Genomic DNA, 26,791 nt, shown 5'->3' with positions numbered 1-26,791 from the left:
AAACAGGATTGAAATTACATTCAGGACATTAAGAAAATATTTGGAAGTAAGTAAAAAACTCTTTATTAACTTCATTACGTGAATATTCAGTACAGATTTTTCATTCAAGAAATTATGAAAAAATCGCAACTAAGTAACTTTTTTTTTCTCTTTATCACAACCAATTTTCACTTAGCTAATTGATGTAGAAATTTAATTCAAGAAACTATTGAAAAATTCTCAGTAAGTAACAATTTCTTTCTTGAAGTCAATTCTTGGATACGCAATACGTAAATTTCATACAAGAAATTATGAAAAAATTGTAACTAAGTAGAAAATTCTTTCTTGAATTCTTGAATTGAACCTGTTGGACAAACAAAAAAGACATTTCGTTCAAGAAATTATGACAAAATTCTAAGTAAGTAACAAACTCTTTATTGTTTTCACGAGTTAGATATACGACGTAGAAATTAAATTCAAGAAATTATGAAAAAATTCTCAGTCTAAGTAGCAAATTCTTTCTTGAATTCACCTGTTGGATAAACAAAAAACATTTTTCACTTAGCTAAATGATGTAGAAATTTAATTCAAGAAATTATTGAAAAATTCTCAGTAAGTAACAATTTCTTTCTTGAAGTCAATTCTTGGATACGTAATACGGAAATTTCATTCAAGAAATTATGAAAAAATTGTAACTAAGTGGCAAATTCTTTCATGAATTTACCTGTTGGACAAACAAAAAAGACATTTCTTTCAAGAAATTATGACAACATTCAAATTAAGTAGCAAACTCTTTATGGTTTTCACGAGTTAGATATACGACGTAGAAATTAAATTCAAGAAATTCTGGAAAAATTATCAGTCTAAGTAGCAAATTCTTTCTTGAATTCACCTGTTGGAATAGACGAGTAACCTCGTCTAAATGAACCTTAAAAAAATGAAATAAAGCTATGTCGACTTTACATATCTCTCCCGATTGGTCCTTAAAAAACCAGTCTGGTTGAAAACGTGGAGTTTTCGTACTGCTCACTTTTTTGCAATGTGTAGGAACCAATGGGGAATCCCCGCTCTTTTGGAAAGGTGCGAAGGAAAGGTATACAAATAGCAAGTAGTTTCGAAACGTGTTTAATCACGTTTCTTGAATGAAGTATCTGTACTGTATATTAAAGAGGTGAGATCAATAAAGACCTTGTTACTTACTTACAAATATTTTTTATAATTTCTTGAATGAAATTTCCGTATTTAGTGTATCCAAGAGTTGACTTCAAGAAAGATATTGTTACTTACTGAGAATTTTTTCATAATTTCTTGAATTAAATTTATACATCGCGTAGCTAAGTGAAAATTGTTTGTGATAAAGAGAAAAAAAAAGCTACTTGCGATTTTTTCATAAGTTCTTGAATTTAATTTCTACGTCGTATATCTAACTTGTGAAAACAATAAAGTTTGTTACTTACTTAGAATTTTGTCATAATTTATTTAAAGAAATTTATTTTTTTTTATAAAACATTATATAAAAATAGATAATTTTATTCTAATTATTAGTATTATTGAATTTTTTCTTTAATTTAATTTATACGTCTTATATATAACTAGTTAAAACAATAAAGAGTTTGTTACTTACTTAGAATTTTTTCATAATTTCTTGAACGAAATGTCTTTTTTGTTTGTCCAACAGGTAAATTCAAGAAAGAATTTGCCACTTAGTTACAATTTTTTCATAATTTCTTGAATGAAATTTCCGTATTGCGTATCCAAGAATGGACTTCAAGAAAGAAATTGTTACTTACTGAGAATTTTTCAATAATTTCTTGAATTAAATTTCTACATCATTTAGCTAAGTAAAAAATGTTTTTTGTTTATCCAACAGGTGAATTCAAGAAAGAATTTGCTGATTAGACTGAGAATTTTTTCATAACTTCTTTAATTTAATTTTTATGTCATATATATAACTCTTGAAAACAATAAATACTTTGTTACTTACTTAGAATTTTGTCATAATTTCTTGAACGAAATGTCTTTTTTGTTTGTCCAACAGGTAAATTCAAGAAAGAATTTTCTACTTAGTTACAATTTTTTCATAATTTATTGAATGAAATTTCCGTATTGCGTATCCAAGAATTGACTTCAAGAAAGAAATTGTTACTTACTGAGAATTTTTCAATAATTTCTTGAATTAAATTTCTACATCATTTAGATAAGTGAAAATTGGTTGTGATAAAGAGAAAAAAAAAGTTACTTACTTGCGATTTTTTCATAATTTCTTGAATGAAAAATCTGTACTGTATATCCAAGAGGTGAAATCAATAAAGAGTTTGTTACTTACTTACAAATATTTTCTTAATTTCTTGAATGAAATTTCTATATTGTGTATTCAACAGTTGACATCAAGAAAGAAATTGTTACTCACTGATAATTTTTTCATAATTTCTTGAATCAAATTTCTACATCGTGTATCAAAGTCATGAAATTCTTTAATGAAATTTCCGTATTGTATATCCATGAGTTGACTTCAAGAAAGAAATTGTTACTTACTGAGAATTTTTTCCTAATTTCTTGAATTAAATTTCTACATCGTGTAGCTAAGTGAAAATTTTTTTTGATAAAGAAAAAAAAAAGTTACTTACTTGTGGTTTTTTCATAATTTCTTGAATGAAGTATCTGTACTGTATATCCAAGAGGTGAAAACAAAAAGAGTTTGTTACTTACTTACAAATATTTTCATAATTTATTGAATGAAATTTACATATTCTGTATCCAAGAGTTGACTTCAAGAAAGGAATTGTTTTTTTTTCATAATTTCTTAAATGAAATTTCCGTATTGTGTATCCAAGAGTTGACTTCAAGAAAGAAATTGCTACTTACTGAGAATTTTTTCATAATTTCTTGAATTAAATTTCTACATCGTGTATCTAAGTCATGAAAACAATAAAGAGTTTGTTACTTACTTGGAGTTTCGTCATAATTTCTCGAAAGAAATGTCTTTTTGTTTATCCAGCAGGTGAATTCAAGAAAGAATTTGCTACTTACTTACAATTTTTTCATAATTTCTTTAATGAATTGTCTTTTTTATTTACCCAGGAGGCGAACTCAAGAAAGAATTTGCTACTTACTTAAAATCTTTGATAATTTCTTAAATGAAATTTCTGTATTGTGTATCCATGAGGTAACATGAGAGTGTTACATATTTACAATTCCTTCATAATTTCTTGAAGGAATTTTCAGTATTGTGTATCCAATAGGTGAAAACAATAAAGAGTTTATTACTTACTTGTGATTTTATTATGATTTCTTGAATTAAATATCTGTATTGTGTCAAGGAAGCGAATTCAAGAAAGCTATTGTTACTTACTTACAATTTCTTCATAATTTAATGAAATGCATAAAACTATTCTAAAGAATAAAGACGGGTTAAGCTTAAAGATATTTATTGCTTAAACGTATTAACATATTTTTGAAAGAATTTGCTGCTTACTTACAATTTTTGATAATTTCTTAAATGAAATTTCTGCATTGTGTATCCATGAGGTAACTTCAAGAAAGAGTTTGTTGCTTACTTAGAATTTCGTCATAAATCTCTTGAATGAAATGTCTTTTTTTATTTATCCAGGAGGCGAATTCAAGAAAAAGACGGGTTAAGCTTAAAGATATTTATTGCTTAAACGTATTAACTTATTTTTGAAAGAATTTGCTACTTACTTACAATTTTTGATAATTTCTTAAATGAAATTTCTGGATTGTGTATCCATGAGGTAACTTCAAGAAAGAGTTTGTTGCTTACTTTGAGTTTCGTCATAAATTTCTTGAATGAAATGTCTTTTTTTTTATTTATCCAGGAGGCGAATTCAAGAAAAAATTTTCCCCATGTGTCTGACAATAGATGTATGAAAATTCCTTTTCTTACATCTCCGACGTTTTATTAGACATTCTAAACGTTCCTCAACGTATTAACATATTTTTGAAAGAATTTGCTACTTACTTACAATTTTTGATAATTTCTTAAATGAAATTTCTGCATTGTGTATCCATGAGGTAACTTCAAGAAAGAGTTTGTAGCTTACTTAGAGTTTCGTCATAATTTCTTGAATGAAATGTCTTTTTTTATTTATCCAGGAGGCGAATTCAAGAAAGAATTTGTTCCCATGTATCTGACAATAGATGTATGCAAATTCCTTTTCTTACATCTCCGACGTTTTATTAGACATTCTAAACGATCCTCATTTAACTCAACCCCCGTGCAACTGAACCCCCCCTTGTAACTGAACCCCTGTATAACCGAAACCCCCGTGTAACTGTAGCCCCTTTAACTGAACCCTCGTGCAACTCAACCCCCCATGCAACTCATCCCCCTCAAAACACTTCAGCCATTTCTTTTTAAATTGAAAATACTTTTCAAACATTACTTATGTATTATACAGACCACATCGGCGAGGTAAAGCTAGGTCAAGTCACAATGTCATTCTATCGTTACTTATCAATTAAGCTATTGAATACCTTCTAGCAATGTCTCTTGTAAGCGTCAAATCTATTAAGTATCTGACGTAAGCACCCCATTCTTTAATTACCCGTGAGGCATTCTTAACCATCGCAATACCTTTACGCTAATACCTCTTCGCAAAAAATTCGCAAATCTCGTAAACTAAAGAAGTAATTACATCACTGTTGTTAGCTCCATCATTAATCTCCAATAATGTAAATGCACCACTCATTTTTTTCCTCTACTAATATCCTTGCAAATAAAAACTATTCTCTTTGAATTCAAGTCTCTTACTAATATGAATTGTAAAGAAAACTAAAAAGATACACCGGTTTTTCCGACACTGATTTAACCTAAAAAAAAAATTGTATATCATGAAATAGAAATTCAGTTAATTTTGTCAGAAAAAACTTGAGCCAGAACAGATTATACCCAACCTGTTTGGTACGGGCGCGTACGCAAAGTATATACCTTCAAGGAAATTCCATATGATATTTCAAATTACTATAGCTTCCATATAAATGATAACTCTTTGCAAATGACCATGGTAACCCAATTACTTTAAAACTTACACACACATCCATACCATCAGGCGTAGGGTTCAAATATATAGATGCCTGGCCCGTGGTAAGGCATATTACGCAATCACTGGTCGTGGTACTAGATAGCTTACTACTGTTCTATATTCATATATTTTTAATACTTATATTAGGGGGTTCGCCCTCTAGTTAATACCTTGCTCTTTAAGCTGAAGTTTGAATTTTGTTCCAATTCTTAAAAAATAACCGCTTAATCACAAAGGCCGGTAATTAGAATAAATAGCTCTTATGAAAGTACTAAAAAATCTTTGGCTTAAAGCGAGGTATTGACTAGGGGGTGAACCCAATCAGATATTTAATATTTTCTGTTCGCTTGAAGTTTTGATTTTGCTGCTGTTGCAGTTGAAAAGCTTGTTTTTTTCTATTTAATTTCTGATCTCTTTTTAAACAATGCTAGGAAATCCGGCATCCCCTTCATAGCAATGTCCCTTCCCCCATGAAAACTTCCTTCATGGAAAGATCCTCCCAAACAACCCCTGAGCCACCCACCCCCACTACCAGACAAAATCCCCCCTGAAAACGTCTGTATACTTCCCAATAACCAATATTATATGTTAACATTGGGTAAAGTTCATTACTTTCAGCCCTCCCCCAGGGAACTTCGGGGGAAAAAGTCATCCTAAAAGACATACTTATCATATTTTCGAAATGCTGAACAAAATGGCTATCTCAAAATTTTGATCGGGTGACTTTGGGAAAAAATGAGCGTGGGAGGGGGCCTAGTTGTCCTCCATTTTTTTGGTCACTTAAAAATGGCACTAGAACTTTTAATGTCCATTCCAATGAGCCCTCCTACGATATGTTAGGACCACTGGGTCGATACGATCATCCCTGGAAAAAAACAACAACAAAAAAACAAATAAACACGCATCCGTGATCTTTCTTCTGGCAAAAAATGCAAAATTCCACATTTTTGTAGATAAGAGCTTGAAACTTCTAGTGTAGGATTCTCTGATACGTTGAATATGATGGTGTGATTTTCATTAATGTTCTATAACTTTTAGGGGGTCTTTTTCCCTTTTTTCGAAAATCAGCTAAATTTTCTCAGGCGCTCAACTTTTGATGGATACGACTAAACTTGATGAAGCTTATATGTTTGAAATCAGCATTAAAATCTGATTCTTTTGATGTATCTATTGGTATTAAAATACCGTTTTCTAAAGTTTCGGTTACCATTGAGCCGGGTCGCTCCTTACTTACGGTTCGTTACCACGAACTGTTTGATACTTTGAAATTTGATACGCAGTATTGATGGCGAGATGTTAATCAAACTAAAAGTATACTTATGATATACAATCCTGTTTCTAACCAACATTTCCAGTAATTTTGTGCAAGTTCGTAGTAAAGTGAATGTACTATTCTAAGACTAAAAACGAGGAGGGAGATCATACATACATGATTCATACACGGTCATATACGAGCAAGTGAAAATAAGAGCTATGACGTTAAATATAAACAACGTCACCCTCAGTTCAGTTCCTGCGCAATCCCTCACCACACAACTTACTGCCAGGGCCGCAATTTCGTCAATATTCTGGGGGAAAGGGAAGTTGTAGCGGATTTTCCCAAGTCAAGTGAAAAATGAAAAATGAGCCATATGGTATCATAAAGGCAAAGATATACTTAAGAAAACTGATCTGTTTCTGTGGATGCTTGAATTATGTAGGCATGTCTTAGTTTTGACAAGATTCTTGAAGGCACCTTATTTCATCGGAGGGAGGACAAACTGGGGCCTTGAGGATAGTCTCCCCGTGCCCCTTAGCAAATTACGCCCCTGCTTTCTACAAAAATTGTGCAGTGGTAACTGTATGGATGGACAGTTATGGGTAGGGAATTTGCAGGGTGTTGATATATTTAGGTGGAAAGTTGTAAGATGGAAACCGCGTGGTGAAGAATTGGAGTTGTCATCTTTTCAGAAACCTGCAACCCATACCCTTCTAAATACCAAAAGAATTTCATTAAGTTTTCCAAAAGAAAAACTTAATGAAAAAAAGGAAGCTGCAACCTTTGAGAGACCAGTTAATAATATTTGAGTTTATTGGTAAATTATATGCATATCAACCTTAGAGAAAAAAAAAATCTATCTCAGTGTTTAGCATCTGCGCTCCTATCCTAGTTTTTTCTCAATCTGGCAAATGAAGCCAAAGTCATGGAAATGTTTATTATAACAAACTGATGCTTTAAACCTAACAAAATTTAACAGTGTAAATAAAAAAAAGCTAAACAAATAAAGTAAGCTAACCGAAGCTTTGGATAGATCTGCTTATCCAATCTTTCTAAACTAACACAAATAATAACCGATATAGTCACATAGATAACAAATAAAGAATTAGTTATAAAAAATATAAACAACACTTGCAAAATTAAAAAAATACGGATATAAGAAAATAGGTATATATCTTGAACATATTATTATGTACAAAAAATACATTCGTCATAAATTTGAAATCTAGTTTTGAAAACTGATAATAAAACGACAATTACCTCCCATAATTAAGCTGATACTCTGTACTTAAAATAACCATGTGGGCCATATTTACAAAGAGACCAATCTAGATCTGGCTATTAGGGTGCCATATGAAGTTTTTTCTTGTTGGCCTTATAATTTCTTAGGAACAGTTGGTGGTTAAAATTAAGAATGATATACATTCTTTTCACTTAGAAGTGATTTTTACATCAATGCTAGAAATGACTCTTATAAGGAAGGTGTGACTTTCCTTAAGGAATGACTCTTTGAAAAAAGCCTACCAAACTAAACTTCAAACTCATCCAAAAACTGCTATTAGCAAGACTTTCAACAAATGAATACATCAGAATATTTAAATACCGAAAACAAATTTAAAATCAGTGTAACATCCACTGTAGTTTCAATTAACTACCGACTTAAGGTAAAAAGAAAATTATAAATTAAGGGTATCATTAAAATTCCGTCCAGGTGTGATGCTAAGTCAAATCTGGCCCTGACTCATTAATAAAAATATTTCTAAAGAAAATCAAACTTTTTCATTAATAATTCAGGGTTGTCACTGAATACTGAAGGGGAACATAATTTATAATATTCCATGCGTTTAGAAATGTTATTTTGCTAATAGCTTTGCAGCAATCCTAATTGAAAACAAATGAGTAAAATTATCTACCTTTGTATGGGAACTTTTCGAAGTAGAGTCAATATATTTGATATATTAAACGAAAACATTCATTTCCGGAACTTTTCAGTAAAAAGCTAGAATTCCATGATCTGAAGCAGGTAAATATATTTAATATAGTAAATATATATATATATATATATATATATATATATATATATATATATATATATATATATATATATATATATATATATGAGAGAGAGAGAGAGAGAGAGAGAGAGAGAGAGAGAGAGAGAGAGAGAGAGAAAGAGAGAGAGAGAAAAAGAGAGACAGAGAGAAAAAAAAAGAGAAAGAAATAGAGAGAGAGAGAGATATAGAGATAAAGAGAGAGAGAAAGACAGACAGAGACAGAGACAGATAGGGAGAGAGAGAGTAGAGGGTGTGTATCCAGTTCTAACCTGAGCCCATATATGGGGATTGAATACTAATTGGAGTGACGCAACACACCCATTGAATACAACGAGGATAACAAGATCATACGCCTTTTTCTATCAGAGGGCTACAATACTAACTATACAAGACCACATCCTCTTTCTAAGCCAATCACAGAGCTAGAAATGATAACGGGAGTGACATCAGAGCAGATTTCTGGGAATTTGATTTCCTTTGGAATTTCAGCATTGAATTTTACGCAATTTCTTTGCCGTAATCAAAGTACCGTATTATCTGCTGACACAATTTGTCCACACGACATGGTTTATAAAATCCTCTTATCTTATTATCGAATATTCTTGAAGTGGAACTTTCATAGGAGTGAAACAAAGTTAGATATTATTCATATTTTTAATTGGATTGTATGAAAGGGATAAAAGAGTTAAAAGCGAGCAACAGTTAAGGTAAGTCTGAGAGGATGGTAAGTTTAAAATGTATCTGTGCACAATTGCCAGAAAAATAGAAACGTCAGTGATTAATTGACATTTTAGGGGATTATTTTGGGGTGAAACAGTTTGAGACACGTGACTCGGAATAGCTTTACTTCTCGGCTGTGGTCGCTATAATAAACAAGTACACGATATGGGATTATTGACACGATTATGGATTTGAACCATCTAGGACCTCAACCACCAATGACCCTAACCATCAAGGACCTCAACCTCAAAGGTCCCCTCTCCCCCAACCTCCAAGGGGCTCCCCTCTATCCACATTTTTGGGCCCATCCCAACAATTTTTTTAACATGATTTATTTTTTTAACATGATAATTTAATTTCAACTTATTTTTACATGTCTTAGAATGACATAACACATACTTAAAGCATACAAAATTCTGATTTAAACTAGATTTCTTAAAGTATGTAGATGTGTGTTGTCTGAAACCTATTATTTCGGGTGGTTGGTTTACTATTTCGCACTTTTCTGACCTAGGTTTCTTAGCCTGTCGTAGATGTGTCTCGTCTGAAATCTATGATTTGGAATGTATGGTTTACTATTTAAGACTTTTCTTAGCTAGGTTTCTTAACCTTTCATAGGTGTGTGTTGCATGAAAACTTATAATTTGGGATGTTGTACTTTTCCGAGCTAGGTTTCATAGCCGTTCATAGGTGTATGTTGTATGAAACCCATGATTAACTTTAATATTTTCTGGGGGTGGGGAGGATCCAAGGCTTCATCGGGTACATTTTTGCATATTTTTTAGTAAAGCTGGGTTTTAGTTTTCAGAAAATTGAACATCCCAGTTTAAAATACATCTGATTTTATTAATAACATTTGTTTTTTTTTAATAAGCTTGGGTTTTAGTTTAAAAAATACAAACATCCACGTTTAAAATACATATGATTTTATTCATAATATTTGATATTTTAAAAAACTTGGGTTTTAGTTTTCGGAAATAAGAACACCCCACGTTTACATGTGATTCTATTAATAATATTTGATTTATTAATAAAGTTGGGTTTTAGTTTTCAGAAATAAGAACACCCACGTTTAAAATACATGTGATTTTTTAATAATATTTGACTTTTTTTTAATTAAGTTGGGTTTTAGTTTTCATAAATAAGAACACCAAAACACATGTGATTTTACTACTAAAATTTCATTTTTAAAAAAATAAAGTTGGGTTTTAGTTTTCAGAAATAAGAACGTCGACGTTTAAAATGCATCTGGTTTTGTTAATAATATTTGATTTTCTAATATAGTTGAGTTTTAGTTTCAAGAAATACGAACATCCACGTTTAAAATACATCTGATTTTATTAATAATATTTAATTTTTTTTAATAAAGTTGGGTTTTAGTTTTAAGAAATATGAACATCCGCGTTTAAAATACATGTAATTTTTTTAATAAAACTTCATATTTTAATAAAGTGTAGTTTTATCTTTCGGGTATAAGATCATATCCGTTTTAAAATAAGGTGATTTTATCAATACTATTAGATTTTTAAGTGAAGTTGGTTTTTTGTATTTGGACATAAGTACATCCACGTTTAAACTACATATAATTTTTTAATAATATTTGGTTTTTAATAAAATTGGGTTTTAGTTTTCAGAAATAAGAACACCCACGTTTACAATACATGTGATTTTATCAATAATATTTGATTTTCTAATAAAGTTAGGTTCTAGTTTTCGGAAATAAGAACACCCACATTTAAAATACTCTGGTTTTATCAATAATATTTGATTTTCTAATAAAGTTGGGTTTTAGTTATTTAGAAATAAGAACATCCATGTTTAAAATGATCTGATTTTATTAATAATATTTGATATTTTTAATAAAGTTGGGTTATAATTTTCAGAAATACGAACATCCCCGTTTAATTTTATTAATAATATTTAATTTAAAAAAATAAAGTTGGGTCTTAGTTTTCAGAAATATGAACAATCACGTTTAAAATACATGTGATTTTATTAATAATACTTGATTTTTTAAAAATAAAGTTGGGTTTTAGTTTTCGAATATATGAACACCCCCGTTGATTTTATTAATAATATTTGATATTTTCATACAGTTGGGTTTTAGTTTTCAGAAATAAGAACATCCCGGTTTAAAATACATATGATTTTATCAATAATATTTGATACTTTAACAAAGTTGGGTTTTAGTTTTCGGAAATAAGAACACCCACACTTAAAATACATGGTATTCTATGAATAATATTTGATTTTTTAATAAAGTTGGGCTTTAGTTGTCAGAAATAAGAAAACCCACGTTTAAAATACATGTGATTTCATTAGTATTAAATTATTATTTTAATAGAGTCTGATTTTAGTGTCAATAAATAAGAACGTCCACGTTTAAAATACATCAGGGTTTATTTATATTATTCGGTTTACTATTAAAGTCGGATTTTAGATTTCAGAAATAAGAACATCCATGTATAAAATACATCTGATTTTATTAATAATATTCAATTTTTTAATAAAATTGGGTTTTAATTTTCAGAAACATGAACATCCGCGTTTAAAATACCATCTCGTTTTATTAATAATATTTGATATTTTTTTTAATAAAGTTGGGTTTTAGTTTTCTGAAATAAGAACACCCACGTTTAAAATACATCTGATTTTATTAATAATATTCTATTTTTGAATAAAGTTGGGTTTTAGTTTTCAGAAATAAGAACACCCAAAAATTTTCTCAAAGAAAAAAAAGTTACAGTTAAATTTTAATTTTTCCAAAGAAAATAAAAAAGCTTCCACTTCATTTCTTAATTTTGTCAAATATATAAAAAAAAATTTAAAGCTCTGTTCTAAATTTTTCCGTAGAAGATAGAAAAAAGTTATACTTTGGTTGTGAATATTCTCCATTAAGATAAAAAGTTCCACTTTAATTATAAATTTTCTTAACGAACTGAAGAAAAGTTCAAGTTCTCTTCTGAATTTTCTCAATGAAAAAGAAATAATTTACAGATCAATTCTAATTTTTTTCAAAGAAAATAAAAAGGTTCCACTTCAGTTCTGATTTTTCTCAAAGAGATGAAAAATTTAAAGTTCTGTTCCAAATTATTCATAGAAGATAGAAAAAATTTATACTTTGATTGTGAATATTCGCCATGAATATAAAGAGTTCCACTTTAATTCTGAGTTTTCTCAAAGAAGTGCAAACATTTTCAAGTTCTCTTTTGAAGATAAAAAGTTCCACTTTAATTCTGACTTTTCTCAATAAAGTGATGAAAAGTTCAAGTTCTCTTCTGAATTTTCTCAATGAAAAAATAAGTTAGAGATCAATTCTAATTTTTCCAGAGAAAATAAAAAGGTTCCATGTCAGTTCTGATTTTTCTCAAAGAGTTAAAAATAATTTTAAGTTCTGTTCTAAATTTCTCGTAAAAGATAGAAAAAAGTTATACTTTGATTGTGAATATTCGCCATGAAGATAAAGAGTTCCACTTTAATTCTGATTTTTCACAAAGAAGTGAAAAAATTTTCAAGTTCTCTACTGAATTTTCTTAAAGAAGAGAAAAAAAGTTAGCTCAATTCTGAATTTTAACAAAGAACAAAAAAAATTCTACTTCAGTTCTGAATTTTTGAGACATAAGAAAATTTAAAAGTTCTGTTCTAAATTTCTCCGTAGAAGATAGAAAAGAAGTTACAGTTGAATTCTGAATAAGTTTTAGGAGGAATATTAAGAAAGGAACGTGTATTGAATTTTAAGGTTAATTTAGACTAGGTTACGTGCACGCACGTTATTTCATTCTAAGACATGTAAAAAAAGTTGAAATAAAACTATCATGTTAAAAAAAATAAAAAAGTTCAAAAAATAAACTTAAAAAAAGTATAAAAAATGGGGGATGGGCCCAAAAAGCTGGAGGGAGGGGACCCCTTGGAGGTTGGAGAGAAGGAGACCCTTGGAGGTTGAGGTCCCAACTTTATTAGAAAATCAAATATTATTAATAAAAACAGATTTTTTTTAACTTTCTGTGCTTCCTCTTCTTTTTGTGTTCACAATAATAAGTGGTGATAGATCACGTAATGGATGGAATCAAACCGGTTATTGTTTCCTTTTCGTACTCCTGAAAAAAAAATCAATCCTGTTTCTTTCTTGTATTTTTTTTATCTAAGACTCTTTACTTATTTGTAATCTAATTTGTCCCTATTTCTCTATTATTCCTCCACTTTACTACTTATATATCTTACCTCTTACTCGACGTTCCATAGCTTTCCACTTTTAAAATTTTTCGCATACATAATTCTTTCTCTCCTAGTACATTTTATCTACCTTTTCCCTAAAAACCTTTTTTTTCATTTATACGATTCTCCATCCATTAATTTACCATACAACAATTTCAAAATTCTCATTCTAGCTACCCACGGCGGCAAAGAACTGCTCCCATTCATTAGGTTTATAACATATAACATTAAAATACAAATTTACAATGCATATACTTTTTTGTACTTTAAAATATATTCACCTTTCTTGTAACACTTTAAAACACTTTTCACTATACTTACATAAATAAAAGAAAATATTAAAAATATAACACCTTTTTTTAATACATCACATTTCAACACACTCTACTCTCGCTGGGCCTTGCGTTGTTAGGTAGCTACAATAATCTTGAATACAATTCCCAAAAATCAAATACTTCACAATCCAAGTGAATCGTATCCCCATCAACATATAAAATAAATTCAATTAGCTTAAAATAAATTCCAAACAAACATGAAAAAAAATGACCAAATCTAAAATCTATTATCTGAAAATTCATAAAATCCTATACTATAACTATTCAATTAGATTTAAATCTTACCTAATAAATAAACTTAAAAATACTGAACAAATCCTGAAGCTAACTATTATATTCTGAAAATTCTAATTAAACTCTAAAATCAAACACTTCATTAAAAGTTCGAAATATTTAACTTAAAATCTGCTCTTATTCCATATACCAAAATTAAAAACTCCATTTTCTAATCTTCTACCTAGATCCTTATCACAAAATGAAAAAACAAAAACATGCAAATGTAAAACCTTAAACCTTTAAACCCTATAAAACAGATGTATTTTAAACGTGGACGTTCATATTTCTGAAAACTAAAACCCAACTTAATTCGAAAAAATCAAAAATTATTAATACAATGCCATTTATTTTAAACCTCGGCTTTTATATTACTGAAACTAAACCCCAACTTTATTAAAAAAATCCAAGACCATTAATAAAATCCCAGTTATTATAAACGTTGATGTTCTTATGTCCGAAGACTAAAACCCAACTCTATCAACATATAAAATAGTATCGATAAAATCTCATTTATTTTAAACATGAAAGTTCGTATTTCTTGAAACTAAAAACTAAATTTATTAAAAAAAAATCAAATGTTGTTAATAAGATCAGATGTATTTTAAACTGGGATGTTCATGTTTCTGAAAACTAAAACCCAACTTTATTAAAGAAATATGCAAAAATGTACCCAATGAGGCCTTGGATCGTCCCCCACCACCAAAAAATATTAAAGTTAATCATGGGTTTCATACAACACACACTTATGAACGGCTATGAAACCTAGCTCAGAAAAGTGCGAAATAGTAAACAAAGTATCTCAAATCATAGGTTTCGGACAACATATACCTACGAAAGGCTAGGAAATCTAGCTCAGAAAAGTCCAAAATAGCAATCTAGACATCCCATATCATAAGTTTCATGCATCACACACCTACGAAAGGTTAAGAAACCTAGCTAAACAAAAAGTCTAAAATAGTAAATCAAATGTCCACAATCATAGATTTCAGACAAGATACACCTATGACAGGCTAAGAAACCTAGGTCAGAAAAGTGCGAAACAGTAAACCAAGCACCCCAAATCATAAGTTTCAGAAAACACATCTACATACGTTAAGAAATCTCGCTTAGATTTGAATTTTATATGCTTTAGGTATGTTTTATGTCATTCTAAGACATGTAAAAAAAGTTTAAATAAAATTTTTGTGTTAACAAAAAATAAAAAGCTTAAATATGAGTTTTTTATACTGTAAGTATGTTCATGTTATTCTAAGACATGTAAAGAAGGTTAAAATAAAATAAACATGTTAAAAAAAAGTTCAATAAAATAAACTTAAAAAAAGAGTATAAAAATGGGGGGATGGGTCCAAGAAATTGGAGGGAGGGGAACCCTTGGAGTTTGGGGAGAGAGGACCCTTGACGTTGGGGTTGAGGTCCCAACTTTATTAGAAAATCAAATATTATTAATAAAACCAGATGTATTTTAAATGTTGACGTTCTTGTTTCTGAAAACTAAAGCCCAACTTTATTAAAAAATCAGATATTATGAATAAAATCACATGTGTTTTAAACGTTTGGTGTTCTTATTTATGAAAACTAAAACCCAACTTTATTAAAAGATCAAATATTATTAACAGAATCACATGTATTTTAAATATGGATGTTTTTATTTCTGAAAACTAAAACCCAGCTTAATTAAAATATTAAATTTTATTAATAAAATCAGATGTACTTTTACCGGGGACCTTCGTATTTCTTGAAAGTAGAACCCTAGCTTTATTATAAAAATCAAATGTTATTAATAAAATCAGATGTATTTTAAACTGGGATGTTCATATTTCTGAAAACTAACACCCAGCTTTATTAAAAAAATATGCGAAAATGTGCCCAATGAGGCCTTGGATCATCTCCCAACCCCAAAAAATATTAAAGTTAATCATTGGTTTCATACAACATACACCTATGAACGGCTATGAAACCTAGCTCACAAAAGTGCAACATCCCAAATCATAAGTTTCATGCAACACACACCTATGAAAGGTTAAGAAACCGAGCTAAGAAAAGTCTAAAATAGTAAACCATACAATCCAAATCATAGATTTCAGACAACACACATCTACAACAGGCTAAAAAACCCAGGTCAGAAAAGTGCGAAATAGTAAACCAACCACCCCAATTCACAGGTTTCAGACAGCATACATCTGCATACGTTAAGAAACCTAGTTTAAATGAGAATTTCTTACGCTTTAAGTATGTTTTATGTCATTCTATGACATGTAAAAAAAGTTGAAATAAAATTAGCATGTTAAAAAAATAAACCATGTTAAAAAAAATTTGGGTTGGGCCCACAAAGTTGGATGGAGGGGAGCCCCTTGGAGGTTGGGAGAGAGGGGACCTTGATGGTTGTGGTCCTTGATGGTTCAAATTCATAGTCGTCTCACTAATCCCATATCGTGTACTTGTCTATTATAGCGACCACAGCCGAGAAGTAAAGCTATGTCAAATCACGTGTCTCAAACTTTTTTACCCCAAATAATCCCCTAAAATGTCAATTAATCTCTGACGTTTCCATTGTTCTGGCAACTGTGCACAGATACATTTCAAACATACCATCCTCTCAGACTTACCTTAACTGTTATGCGCTTTTGGCTCTTTAATCCCTTTCATACAATCCAATTAAAAATATGAATAATATCTAACTTTGTTCCACCCCTATGAAAGTTCTACTTCAAGAATATTATCTACTTCAATAATCAGAATATTATCTACTTCTACTTCGATAATCAGATAAGAGGATTTTATAAACAATGGACAAATTGTCCAATATCGCATGGACAAATTGTATCAGCAGATAATACGGTACTTTGATTACGGCAAAGAAATTACGTAAAATTCAATGCTGAAATTCCAAGGGAAATCAAATTCCCGGAAATCTGCTCTGATGTCACTCCCGTTAGTATTTCTAGCTATGTGATTGGCCTAGAAAGAGGATGTGGTCTTGTATAGTTAGTATTGTAGCCCTCTGATAGAAAAAGGCGTATGATCTTGTTATCCTCGTTGTAGTCAATGAGCGTTTTGCGTCACTCTCGTTAGCATTCAATGCCCATATATGGACTCCCGTTAGAATTGGATACACGCCCTTTACTAGAGAGAGAGAGAGAGAGAGAGAGAGAGAGAGAAAGAGAGAGATAGAGAGAGAGAGAGAGAGAGAGAGAGAGAGAAAGAGAGAGAGAGAGATACAGAGAGAGAGAGAGAGAGAGAGAGAGAGAGAGAGAGAGAGAGAGAGAGAGAGAGAGAGAGAGAGAGAGAGAGAGAGAGAGAGAGAGAGAGAGAGAGAGAGAGAGAGAGAGAGAGAGAGAGAGAGAGAGAGAGAGAGAGAGAGAGAGAGAGAGAGAGAGAGAGAGAGAGAGAGAGAGAGAGAGAGAGAGAGAGAGAGAGAGAGAGAGAGAGAGAGCGAGAGAGAGAGAGAGGGAGGGAGAGAGAGAGAGAGGGAGGGAGAGAGAGAGAGAAAGAAAGAAAGAGAGAGAGAGCCTTTTTGCAAAGACTTTTTGTTTTCTATGTACTTTTAAAAAAGGGAGACGTGGTGGAAGAGCAAGGCAAGTAGGGTATTGAATCCCAAAAATTGCATTCAAATATTTTCTTTCTAGTATATACTGACTATGTAGTCTTTTTCCCTTCTTCAGCCCTTCCCCACCAAAATGAGTGGGATCTACTTTAAAATGAAATTTTAGCCTCGAATTAGCGGAAAGACCAGTAGATTAAAAAGAAAATGATGACCAATTTGAATTTCTACTTTATAAATTAAAAATAGATATGAGGTGTTATTAACGTAATATTTTTCGTTTTAGGCCACTCAAGGAAACGTGAAAAGTGTAACATCGGAATGCAAACCTTGACTAATTTATAGCCGTCGATATGTCTATAAGGAAGAAAGAGAAATAATGCACCTTAAAATCAAACAACTTAATGAATTGAGTAAAGGATGCTTATTTTCCTGAACGACTAAATAACTTAGGCCTATATTTTTTTGGGCTTTTAATCCTGCTTGTCTTCAGAATTATCCGTTGATTCCTCCTTCTCCCGCTAACAGTTGGATTGAACATATGCAATATTATAATTTGACTAATGAAATACCATAGGCATCAACTCATCCAAATAAAGCTTCCAAGTTGTTTTAGTTGATAGTATTTTGGTCCTATTAGATTAGAGCCAAAATCTGCATTTTTTTTTGGCTAAAAATGGCCGGGAACGGAAATATTTGCGACGCAGTCTCTTCTTACTTATTTAGTTAAAAAGGCACTGAAACTCCAAGTTTTCATTCGAATGAGCATACTTCTAATGCTCTACCGTCACTGAGTCGATACAATCACCATAGGGAAATAGAGAGAAAGAGAGATACAGAGAGAAACAGAAAAAAAAGTTAAAAACAGCAAACATAAACCTCCTCAAGAAAAATAAAAACAATTATATTTTTGCAGATAAAGGATGGAAATGTCCGTTTTAGGGTTCTTGAAGTCGCTGATTTTCATCAAGAGCCTTTTACTTGGGCCCTTTCCTCCCTTTCATGAAATTATGCAATTTTTTTTATGGATTAAGCAATTTTTCTCTTCTTTATGTTACTGTAAACTTAATAGGCTTTACATATTTAGAGGCAGCATACAAATTAAATTCTTTTGGTGCATACGATGTTTTCCGGCCACTATTGATAGACGTTGCTCAATCCTTGCAATACATTGCCACGAACGGTTTGATACGAAAAGGTAGGAGCAAAAAGACACGGGAAAAACCCCAATAGATAGCCAAAAGCACTTTGTTCGAAAACACAGTTTTGTATTCATAAAAAGTGCAAATAATGATTGCCTTCTTTTTTTTTCCATGCAGTTGCGAAAATGATGTTTTTTAATAAGTTCGAGCAATGACTCTATTTAGATCCAATAACTTTCTTCTTTCGAGGAAGCTCATTTAGGCAATTATCATCGATAATTTAAGACTACGTATCAGCGGCTTCGAGTCGCATTATTTCACAAAACTAGTTTTAAAACTTTATTGGACTTCAGGGTGGCGAACGTAGTCTACAATTCTTATTTGTGTAACAACCCAGTATCACTGTTCTGGACCTCTGCACTTGGACACTATCAACGCCACACCATAAATATTATATAGTATGGAAAATTCATATACTCTCCGTTAAAGGTTTTTTAGACACATCAATCGCACACCTTTTTTCATTACTCCGACTTAGCGCGTGCGCAATGACAAATTTTACCGCATTGAGATAGAAATACAGGAGACATGTTGAAGCTATTGCTATGACGCCTTGAAAAACTTCCCAAACCGCGTGCTGTGACGTGTTCCACATCTGAACCAAATTTTCCATACTGTATAATATTTTTGCTGTGATCAACGTGCATGCCAATGTATGGTGGGTATTAGAAACTGTTCGACAAGTGCCAATTCGAACCAGAAGGATCGTAAAGTTCTGATTTTACTCGACAAGAGTGATTTTCATTGGCTGCCAGCCACACCTTGACTAAAGGTGGAAAACACCACTTTCGTTTTCACTAGCTTTACGTGAGAGGGAAAAGCCTTTGATTAGCTGAAAATGATGTTATGTGATCACGCCAGTCAAATACCATTTCACCATTTTTCTGGATTAGACTTAGCACTTCTCAGTTCCCACATAGTTTCTAATTATCTGGTATAGATGTATATGGGCATTGACAGTGCGTAAGCCAGTAAGGGCACTGATCTAAATGAAGATTCGTTTGTGTTCCACTTTTGAAATAGCCATTATACTTGGGATCGTGTTCGACGACCAAGACTTGGCGTAGAGATTCCTAAAACGAATGCTGTGAGCTGTGTGATATGTTAAGATGCCTCTGGGAGGAGACGAAAATTTAATCCAAGTTTTGATATTTCATACGAGTGCTTACACTCTACTTTCCGTATGACCATTTGATCACAAAATAATTTAGATAAATAGATCACTTAGATAAATAGGCAGTGTCTGATAATAAGCCATTTAAAAAGACTAAACTATTGTACTTTGCCTCAGATCAATCAAAGTTGAAATACACTATTTTTAAAAGTAGTACCAATTTGAATGTTTAGGTATAAAACCTTTTCACAATTTCATCATCATGATGCATCCTGATCAGCACTCTTCATAGTCATGAGCTCGAATCTTAATGACCGGATTTCATTTTTCAAAGTCAGGTTTTCTGCCTCAAGTTCAGCGCATCTTGTTTCCGTTTCTATTTGTCTCTCCTTTTTGCTCATTCGAGATCTTCGAGCTGAATCGTTATTTCTTCGCCGTTTTTCTCTTTTTCTTTCATCTTCATCAATAGGCGAATAATGACTTGTAGCATACTCATTGAATGCTTAAAAAAATGATATTCATTTTTTTTCAAATACAATGAACATACAAAAAACGTGCTTCCCAAAGTTTTTTTAAATAAAAGTTTTGAAGACTTAAAGTAAAAGCGTAACGCGATCATCACATATTCTATAACTATTAATTTTATGGCCTATTTTTGTACCTATTTATTTTATAATTATAACTTTTTATAGCATGGCCCCTAATAGCTTCCATTTTTAGTCTGAAGACAAACCATTTTTCGGGAGGAGGCAAGAAATAATCTAACTCCAGGCTTCAGACTAACAACTTCATGCTAACATACGACACTTAATACTTCATTTGCCTGTTTTCAAAGTATTACCTCAATCTAAAAAAAAATGGGAAAGAAATTTAAAAAAATTAATTTGACAGACAGATAAAGCTGAATTTTTTGAAACCAGAGTATTGAAACCAGATGACGGCAGAAAAATATCATGCCAAAAAATTGTAAATGGACATAAAACTTAACCACCAGATTTTTGAAAATCAAACAATATTTCTGAAATTTGTAAAAAAAAATTTTTCTTGTTTTTACTTTTAACTTCTGTTGTGTAATAACAGGCGCAGAAGCGTAATCAAACCCGTTAGAAGTCATTACATTCTAATTCTTGAAAATGAAACATAATTTGTGAAATATGGACGAGTGTGCTAAAATAGAGCTCGAACATTTATTTTATTTTATCTTTTAAGCTGCAACTGCAGCCAAACATTTCTAATCAACAAGCTTAGAAGCCCTTAAACATCAGTTTTGGTTAAAATCTAGCATCACTCAAGAAGTATGTTATTAGTTCGTTTTGATCTAGGATAGTCATACTATAATTACGACCCAAGAGGCCTGGAGGTATAGCGTTATAGTTGGGTCAGAAAGAGATAAGCGTTGGAACATACGCGTACGTTTACCAAAAGTAGTAGGAGAGTGTAACACTTTTGACTCTAGGGGTCGGAGAAGGAATATCAGTAGAACCCTATCATGAGCTCGTGACCCCACACCATATATGGGCATAGAATACTGTCAGTACACCAAATAAGGGCATAGCCTCCCTAGGGAGAAAGATTGCGTAATGGGGTCAATGACCTCTTTTTCCAAGGTTGATTTATCTGATGTTTTTATGTGCAATAGCTCCGGTACGAAGGTTGCATAGGCGCATTGAATTCTAACGGGAACAGTGTTATTGATCTAGGACTCGAGGGGGAAGTGAATTTCCGTGAAATTGATTTACATAATCGCTAGGGGAAATTATTGATTCACGATAGGGGGAATTAAGAAACAAACATGGTTTCAGTGTTGTTTGGTTAGCTTAACCTGAGAAATTGATTTACATAATCGCTAGGGGAAATAATTGATTCACGAAGGGGAGAATTAAGAAACATTAAGGCTTCTTTAATCTTTAGACCTGAGGGATTTATTTATTATTGTTGTTTTTGGACAAGTGCATGCTAGGGGTGAATGTCAAGGTGTCCTGGAATAGGAAACAGTTAGATCACGTGTTTCCTTCTCAGCCAATCAGAGAGTCGGATACATCCTCCTTCTCAGCCAATCAGAGGCCTGCTTACATATTAGCGGCGGGGTGATTATAAAGAAAGGATTTTTGCTAGAGTTTTATTAGTATGTCTGTTTTTATGGTTTTTGTAAGTGAGAATGAAAAAACAGGAATTTCGTCACATTTATGTATGTTTTCATGGATGATTATGTGTGTTGGTTGATTTATTTGATATGAGTTCCCAGGAAAACAGTTAGATCACATGTTTCCTTCTCAGCCAATCAGCGAGTCGGATACATCCCCCTTCTCAGCCAATCAGAGGGCGGGTTACATATTAGCGGTGGAGGGAATATAAGGAAAGGTTTTTTTTGCTAGAGTTTTATTAGTCTGTGAATAAAATTCAAAGTAGTGAGAAGAAGAACAGTTTGACTTTACTCATTTGGATATATATTTGTGTGTGTGTGTTGATGATGACGAGAGGAATGTTTACCCTATTAGAAGTTGATAGTGCAGTTGATGATAATAATACAAGGTCAATCGATCTGTTGTTGTTTGGCCACGTGCGAATGGCATGAGGGGTGATTTACATAATCGATGGGGGAATTATTGATTCACGAGCGTGGGGAATTATGAAACAATATGGTCATAGAGTCATTAGGGAGAATGATTACGTACTCGCTCAATGACCTCTTTTTCCAAGGTCGATTTATTTGATGTTTTTATGTGTAATAACTCGGGGACGAAGGTTGAACATGCGCATTGAATTCTAACGGGGACAATGTTATTGATCTGGGACTCGAGGGGGACGTGAATTTCAGTGGATTTACATAATCGCTAGGGGAAATTATTGATTCACGAAGGGGGAATTAAGAAACAAACATGGCTTCATTGTTGTTTGGTTAGCTTAACCTGAGAAATTGATTTACATAATCGCTAGGGGAAATTATTGATTCACGAAGGGGAGAATTAAGAAACATTAAGGCTTCTTTAATCTTAGGTCTGAGGGATAAACGTTCTTTAGGTCAGAGAGAAAAATTAATATTCTATTTTTAAATAGGGCTTCATTGATCTTTAGTGTCAGGAATTATCATTGACGAAGGGGAGAATTAAGAAACATTAAGGCTTCTTTAATCTTAGATCTGAGGGATAAACGTTCTTTAGGTCAGAGAGAAAAATTAATATTCTATTTTTAAATAGGGCTTCATTGATCTTTAGTGTCAGGAATTATAATTGACATCACTTGTTATCTTGGAATTATGCGGGAGTCTAAAGAGATAGAAATTCTATTTTTAAATACGGCTTCACGGAGCTTTAAGTCGAAGAGATAAATTGATATTCTAACGAAACCCTAATAGTTTAGCTAGGAAAATTTATGAGATGAAGAGATTAACGTAGGAAAGGGTTTCCTAGAAATTTGAAATGCGTTAGCGCAGAGATGCCAAACAAAAGGAACACGCTGAAATTACGTTTAGGGATTATTTGGGTGAAACAGTTTTAGATATTTTATGGGATTATTCCGGCGAAACAGTTAGAGACATTTTGAAAGAAGATTTTAGGAAAGGTTTTAGAAGAGAATTTGAGGGTAAAACTCTGTGGTCGTTATAATACACAAGTTCCATTTGAACAGTGTTGTGAGGTCCTCTACCCCAACCCCAAAGGGTTCCGATCCCCAACCCAACCCCGAAGGAAGCCCCCGGTACTCAAAGGCCCCCCAAGCTCCCATAGAGCCCCAGCCCCCCCAAACGCCCTCCTCAGACCCTCAAAGGCCCTCCTCTGGTCCTCAAAGGGCCCCCGGATCCTCAAAGGGCACCCCGGGCCCCCCAAAGGCCCATCGAGCTCCCAAAGGACCAACGGGGTCCCAAAGGCCCTACACCGGTCCCCAAATGTCCTCCAGGCCCCCAACTGTCCCCCCGGACCCCAAAGGCCCTCCCCCGGCTCCCCAAAGGGCCAACCAGCTCCCAAAGGACCAATCGGTCCTCAAGTGTCCCCCAGACTCCCAAAGGCCCCCCCTGTGCCCCAAAGGCCCTCCCCCGGTCCTCAAAGGACCCCCGGATCCCCAAAGGGCACCCCCGGGCCCCCCAAAGGCCCATCGAGCTCCCAAAGAACCAACGGGGTCCCAAAGGCCCTACACCGGTCCCCAAATGTCCTCCAGGCCCCCCAACTGTCCCCCCGGACCCCAAAGGCCCTCCCCCGGCCCCCCAAAGGGCCAACCGGCTCCCAAAGGACCAAACGGTCCTCAAGTGTCCCCCAGACTCCCAAAGGCCCCCCCTGGGCCCCAAAGGCCCCCCCCCGGTCCTCAAAGGTCCCCCCCCGGGCTCCCAAAGAGCCACCGGCGCCCCCAAAGTTCTAGTTCAATTTTAAATTTTCTCAACGAAGTGAAGAAAAGTTCAAGTTCTCTTCTGAACTCTACCAAAGAACAAACTTCATTTCTAATTTCTCCAGAGAATACAAAAATCTTCCACTTCAGTTCTGTATTTCACAAAGACAAAAAGACATTTAAAGTCCAATTCTAATTTTTCAATGGAATATAGAAAAAGTAATACCATACTTGTTATTATTTTCACGGAAGATAAAAAGTTCTAGTTCAATTTAAAATTTTCTCAACTAAGTCAAGGAAAGTTCAAGTTCTATTCTGAACTTTACCAAAGAACACACTTCAATTCTAATTTCTCCAGAGAAAACAAAAATCTTACACTTCAGTTCTTTATTTCACAAAGACATAAATAAATTTAAAGATAATTTCTAAATTTTCCGGTTTTATATAGAATATATTAATACCAGTATCGTGAAAATTTTCACTAACGATAAAAAGTTATAGTTAAATTTTAATTTTTCTTACAAAAGTGAAGAAAAGTTCATATTATGTAATGAACTTTAAAAAATAACACAACTAAATTCTAATTTATCCAAAGGCCATAAACCTCTTCCAATTAATTTCTTTATTTCACAAAGACATAATGAAATTTAAAGTTCAATTCTAAATTTGGTCGTGTTAAGTTAGAACACTTTAGACCATTCGAGCGTTGTATTCCCCTTTCGATAAAAAGTACGATTAAAATTTAAAATAATCTAAGCATATTTTAGGAAAGTCCAATTACCCTTCGGAATTTGAATACGGAACGCAATTCAATAATAATTTCACCAGAGAAAATAAAAATCAACAACATATTTCCTTTAACTCACAAAGGAAAAACCGTCATTTGAATTTCAATTCTAAATTTTTAGGTGGAAGATATAAAAAGTAATACCATACTTGTGAATATTTTCCCGGAAGATAAAAAGTTCTAGTTCAATTTAAAATTTTCTCAACGAAGTGAAGAAAAGTTCAATATCTATTATGACAAATACAACATACAGCACTTCAAGTCTGAGTTCTCCAGAAAAAATTAAAATAGAAAACTTCAGCATGATGTTCCACAAAGGCATACAGAAATGTTAATCTCCACTGTAAATTTTTAGTCTGAAGATAGAAAAAGTAGTCCTATGACAGTGATTGTTTTCCATGAAGATCAAAAGTTTCACTTTATTTATAATTTTTCTTAAATTAAGTTCTGATTTTTCTCAAAGAGATTAAAAATTTAAAGTTCATTTCTAAATTTTTCTCTAGAATATACGAAAAGTTATACTACTATTTTTATTATTTTTCAGTGAATATAAAAATTTTCACTTTAATTCTAATTTTCTTAAGCTCACTTTCTGATTTTTTGCAAAGAGATGAAAAATTTAAAGTTCTGTTCTATTAAGATAAAAATTTTCACTTTAATTCTAAATTTTCTTAAATTCAGTTCCGACCTTTCTCAAAGAGATGAAAAAATTTAAAGTGCTGTTCAATATATTTTCTCGGAAGAAGAAAAGTTCAACTTCGATTCTGAATTTTCTCATTGAAAATGAAATAAGTTTTTGATCAATTCTATTTTCACAAAATAATATAAAAATTTTCCACTTCACTTCAGATTTTTCTCGAAGAGATGAAAAATTTAAAATACTATTCCAAATTTTTCATAGAAGATAGAAAAGTTCAAGTTCTCTTCTGAATTTTACTAAAGAACACACTTCAATTCTAATTTCTCCAGAGAAAACAAAAATCATACACTTAAGTTATTTATTTCACAAAGAAATAAATAAATTTTAAGTTCAATTATAAATTTTTCGGTGGAGTATAGAAAAAGTAATAGCATACCTGTTATTATTTTCCTAGAAGATAAATAGTTTTAGTTCAATTCAACTTTTTATCAATGAAGTGAAGAAAAGCTAAAGTTCTTTACTGAATTTTACAAAACAACACACTTCATTTCTAATTTGAACAAAGAAAATAAAAATCTTCCACTTCAGTTCTTTATTTCACAAAGACATAATGAAATTTAAAGTTCGATTCTAATTTTTCGATGGAAGATAGAAAAAGTAATACCATAATTGTGAATCTTTTCATGGAAGATCAAAAGTTTCACTGTATTTGAAATTTTTCTTAAATTTGGTTCTGATTTTTCTCAAATAAATAAAAAAATTCAAGTTCTGTTTCCTATTTTTCATAGAAGATAGAAAAAGTTATACATTGATTGTGAATATTCAACATGAAGATAAGGAACTCCACTTTAATTCAGAGTTTTCTCGAAGAAGTGCAAAATGTTCAAGTTCTCCTAACTATGGCTAAGTTTGCTAAAGACAAGCTATTTTCTTGTGAAAACACACAAAATCATAAAAAATTATCAAATGATCTCTAGTACCTACGCACTTATACTAAAAATGAAGATATTTATGCAGAGTTTCAACAAGCTATGGCTAATTTTACTAAAGACAAGCTATTTTCTTGCGAAAGCACGCAAAATAAGAAAAAATTTTAAATGTTCCGTTAGTACCTACACAATTAGACTAAAAATGAAGAAATTTATGCAGAGTTTCAACTAGCTATGGCTAAGTTTGCTAAAGACAAGCTATTTTCTTGCGAAAACACACAAAATCAGAAAAAATTTTCAATGGTCCTCGAGTACCTTAGCTAGGATACTAAAAATGACTATTATGAAGACGATTGTCTACATTATAGGGCTAATATTGCGA

General features: G+C 32.2%; 2 protein-coding genes across 2 annotated transcripts in view; one reads left to right on the top strand and one right to left on the bottom strand.

Annotated features, from left to right (window-relative positions):
* The window catches only part of LOC148949538 (uncharacterized), a 122,032-nt gene extending 113,354 nt beyond the window's left edge, over window positions 1–8,678 (bottom strand). Inside the window, exon 1 of the mRNA XM_089092720.1 lies at window positions 8,603–8,678. Within this exon, the coding sequence (XP_088948846.1) occupies window positions 8,603–8,612 (10 nt within the window). The 5' untranslated portion in view covers window positions 8,613–8,678. The remainder of the gene's footprint in view (window positions 1–8,602) is intronic.
* An 83-nt stretch (window positions 8,679–8,761) lies between these two features.
* The window catches only part of LOC148949537 (uncharacterized), a 29,927-nt gene continuing 11,897 nt past the window's right edge, over window positions 8,762–26,791 (top strand). The window contains exon 1 of the mRNA XM_089092719.1: window positions 8,762–8,899. Coding sequence (XP_088948845.1) covers window positions 8,762–8,899 — 138 coding nt within the window. The remainder of the gene's footprint in view (window positions 8,900–26,791) is intronic.

Source organism: Artemia sp. Qi Xiang Cuo, chromosome 8 (assembly GCF_049724085.1).
Source record: "Artemia sp. Qi Xiang Cuo chromosome 8, ASM4972408v1, whole genome shotgun sequence".
NCBI lineage: Eukaryota > Metazoa > Arthropoda > Branchiopoda > Anostraca > Artemiidae > Artemia > Artemia sp. Qi Xiang Cuo.
The sequence above is the reverse complement of the archived record's forward strand: the minus strand, read 5'-3'. Positions and strand labels throughout refer to the sequence as shown.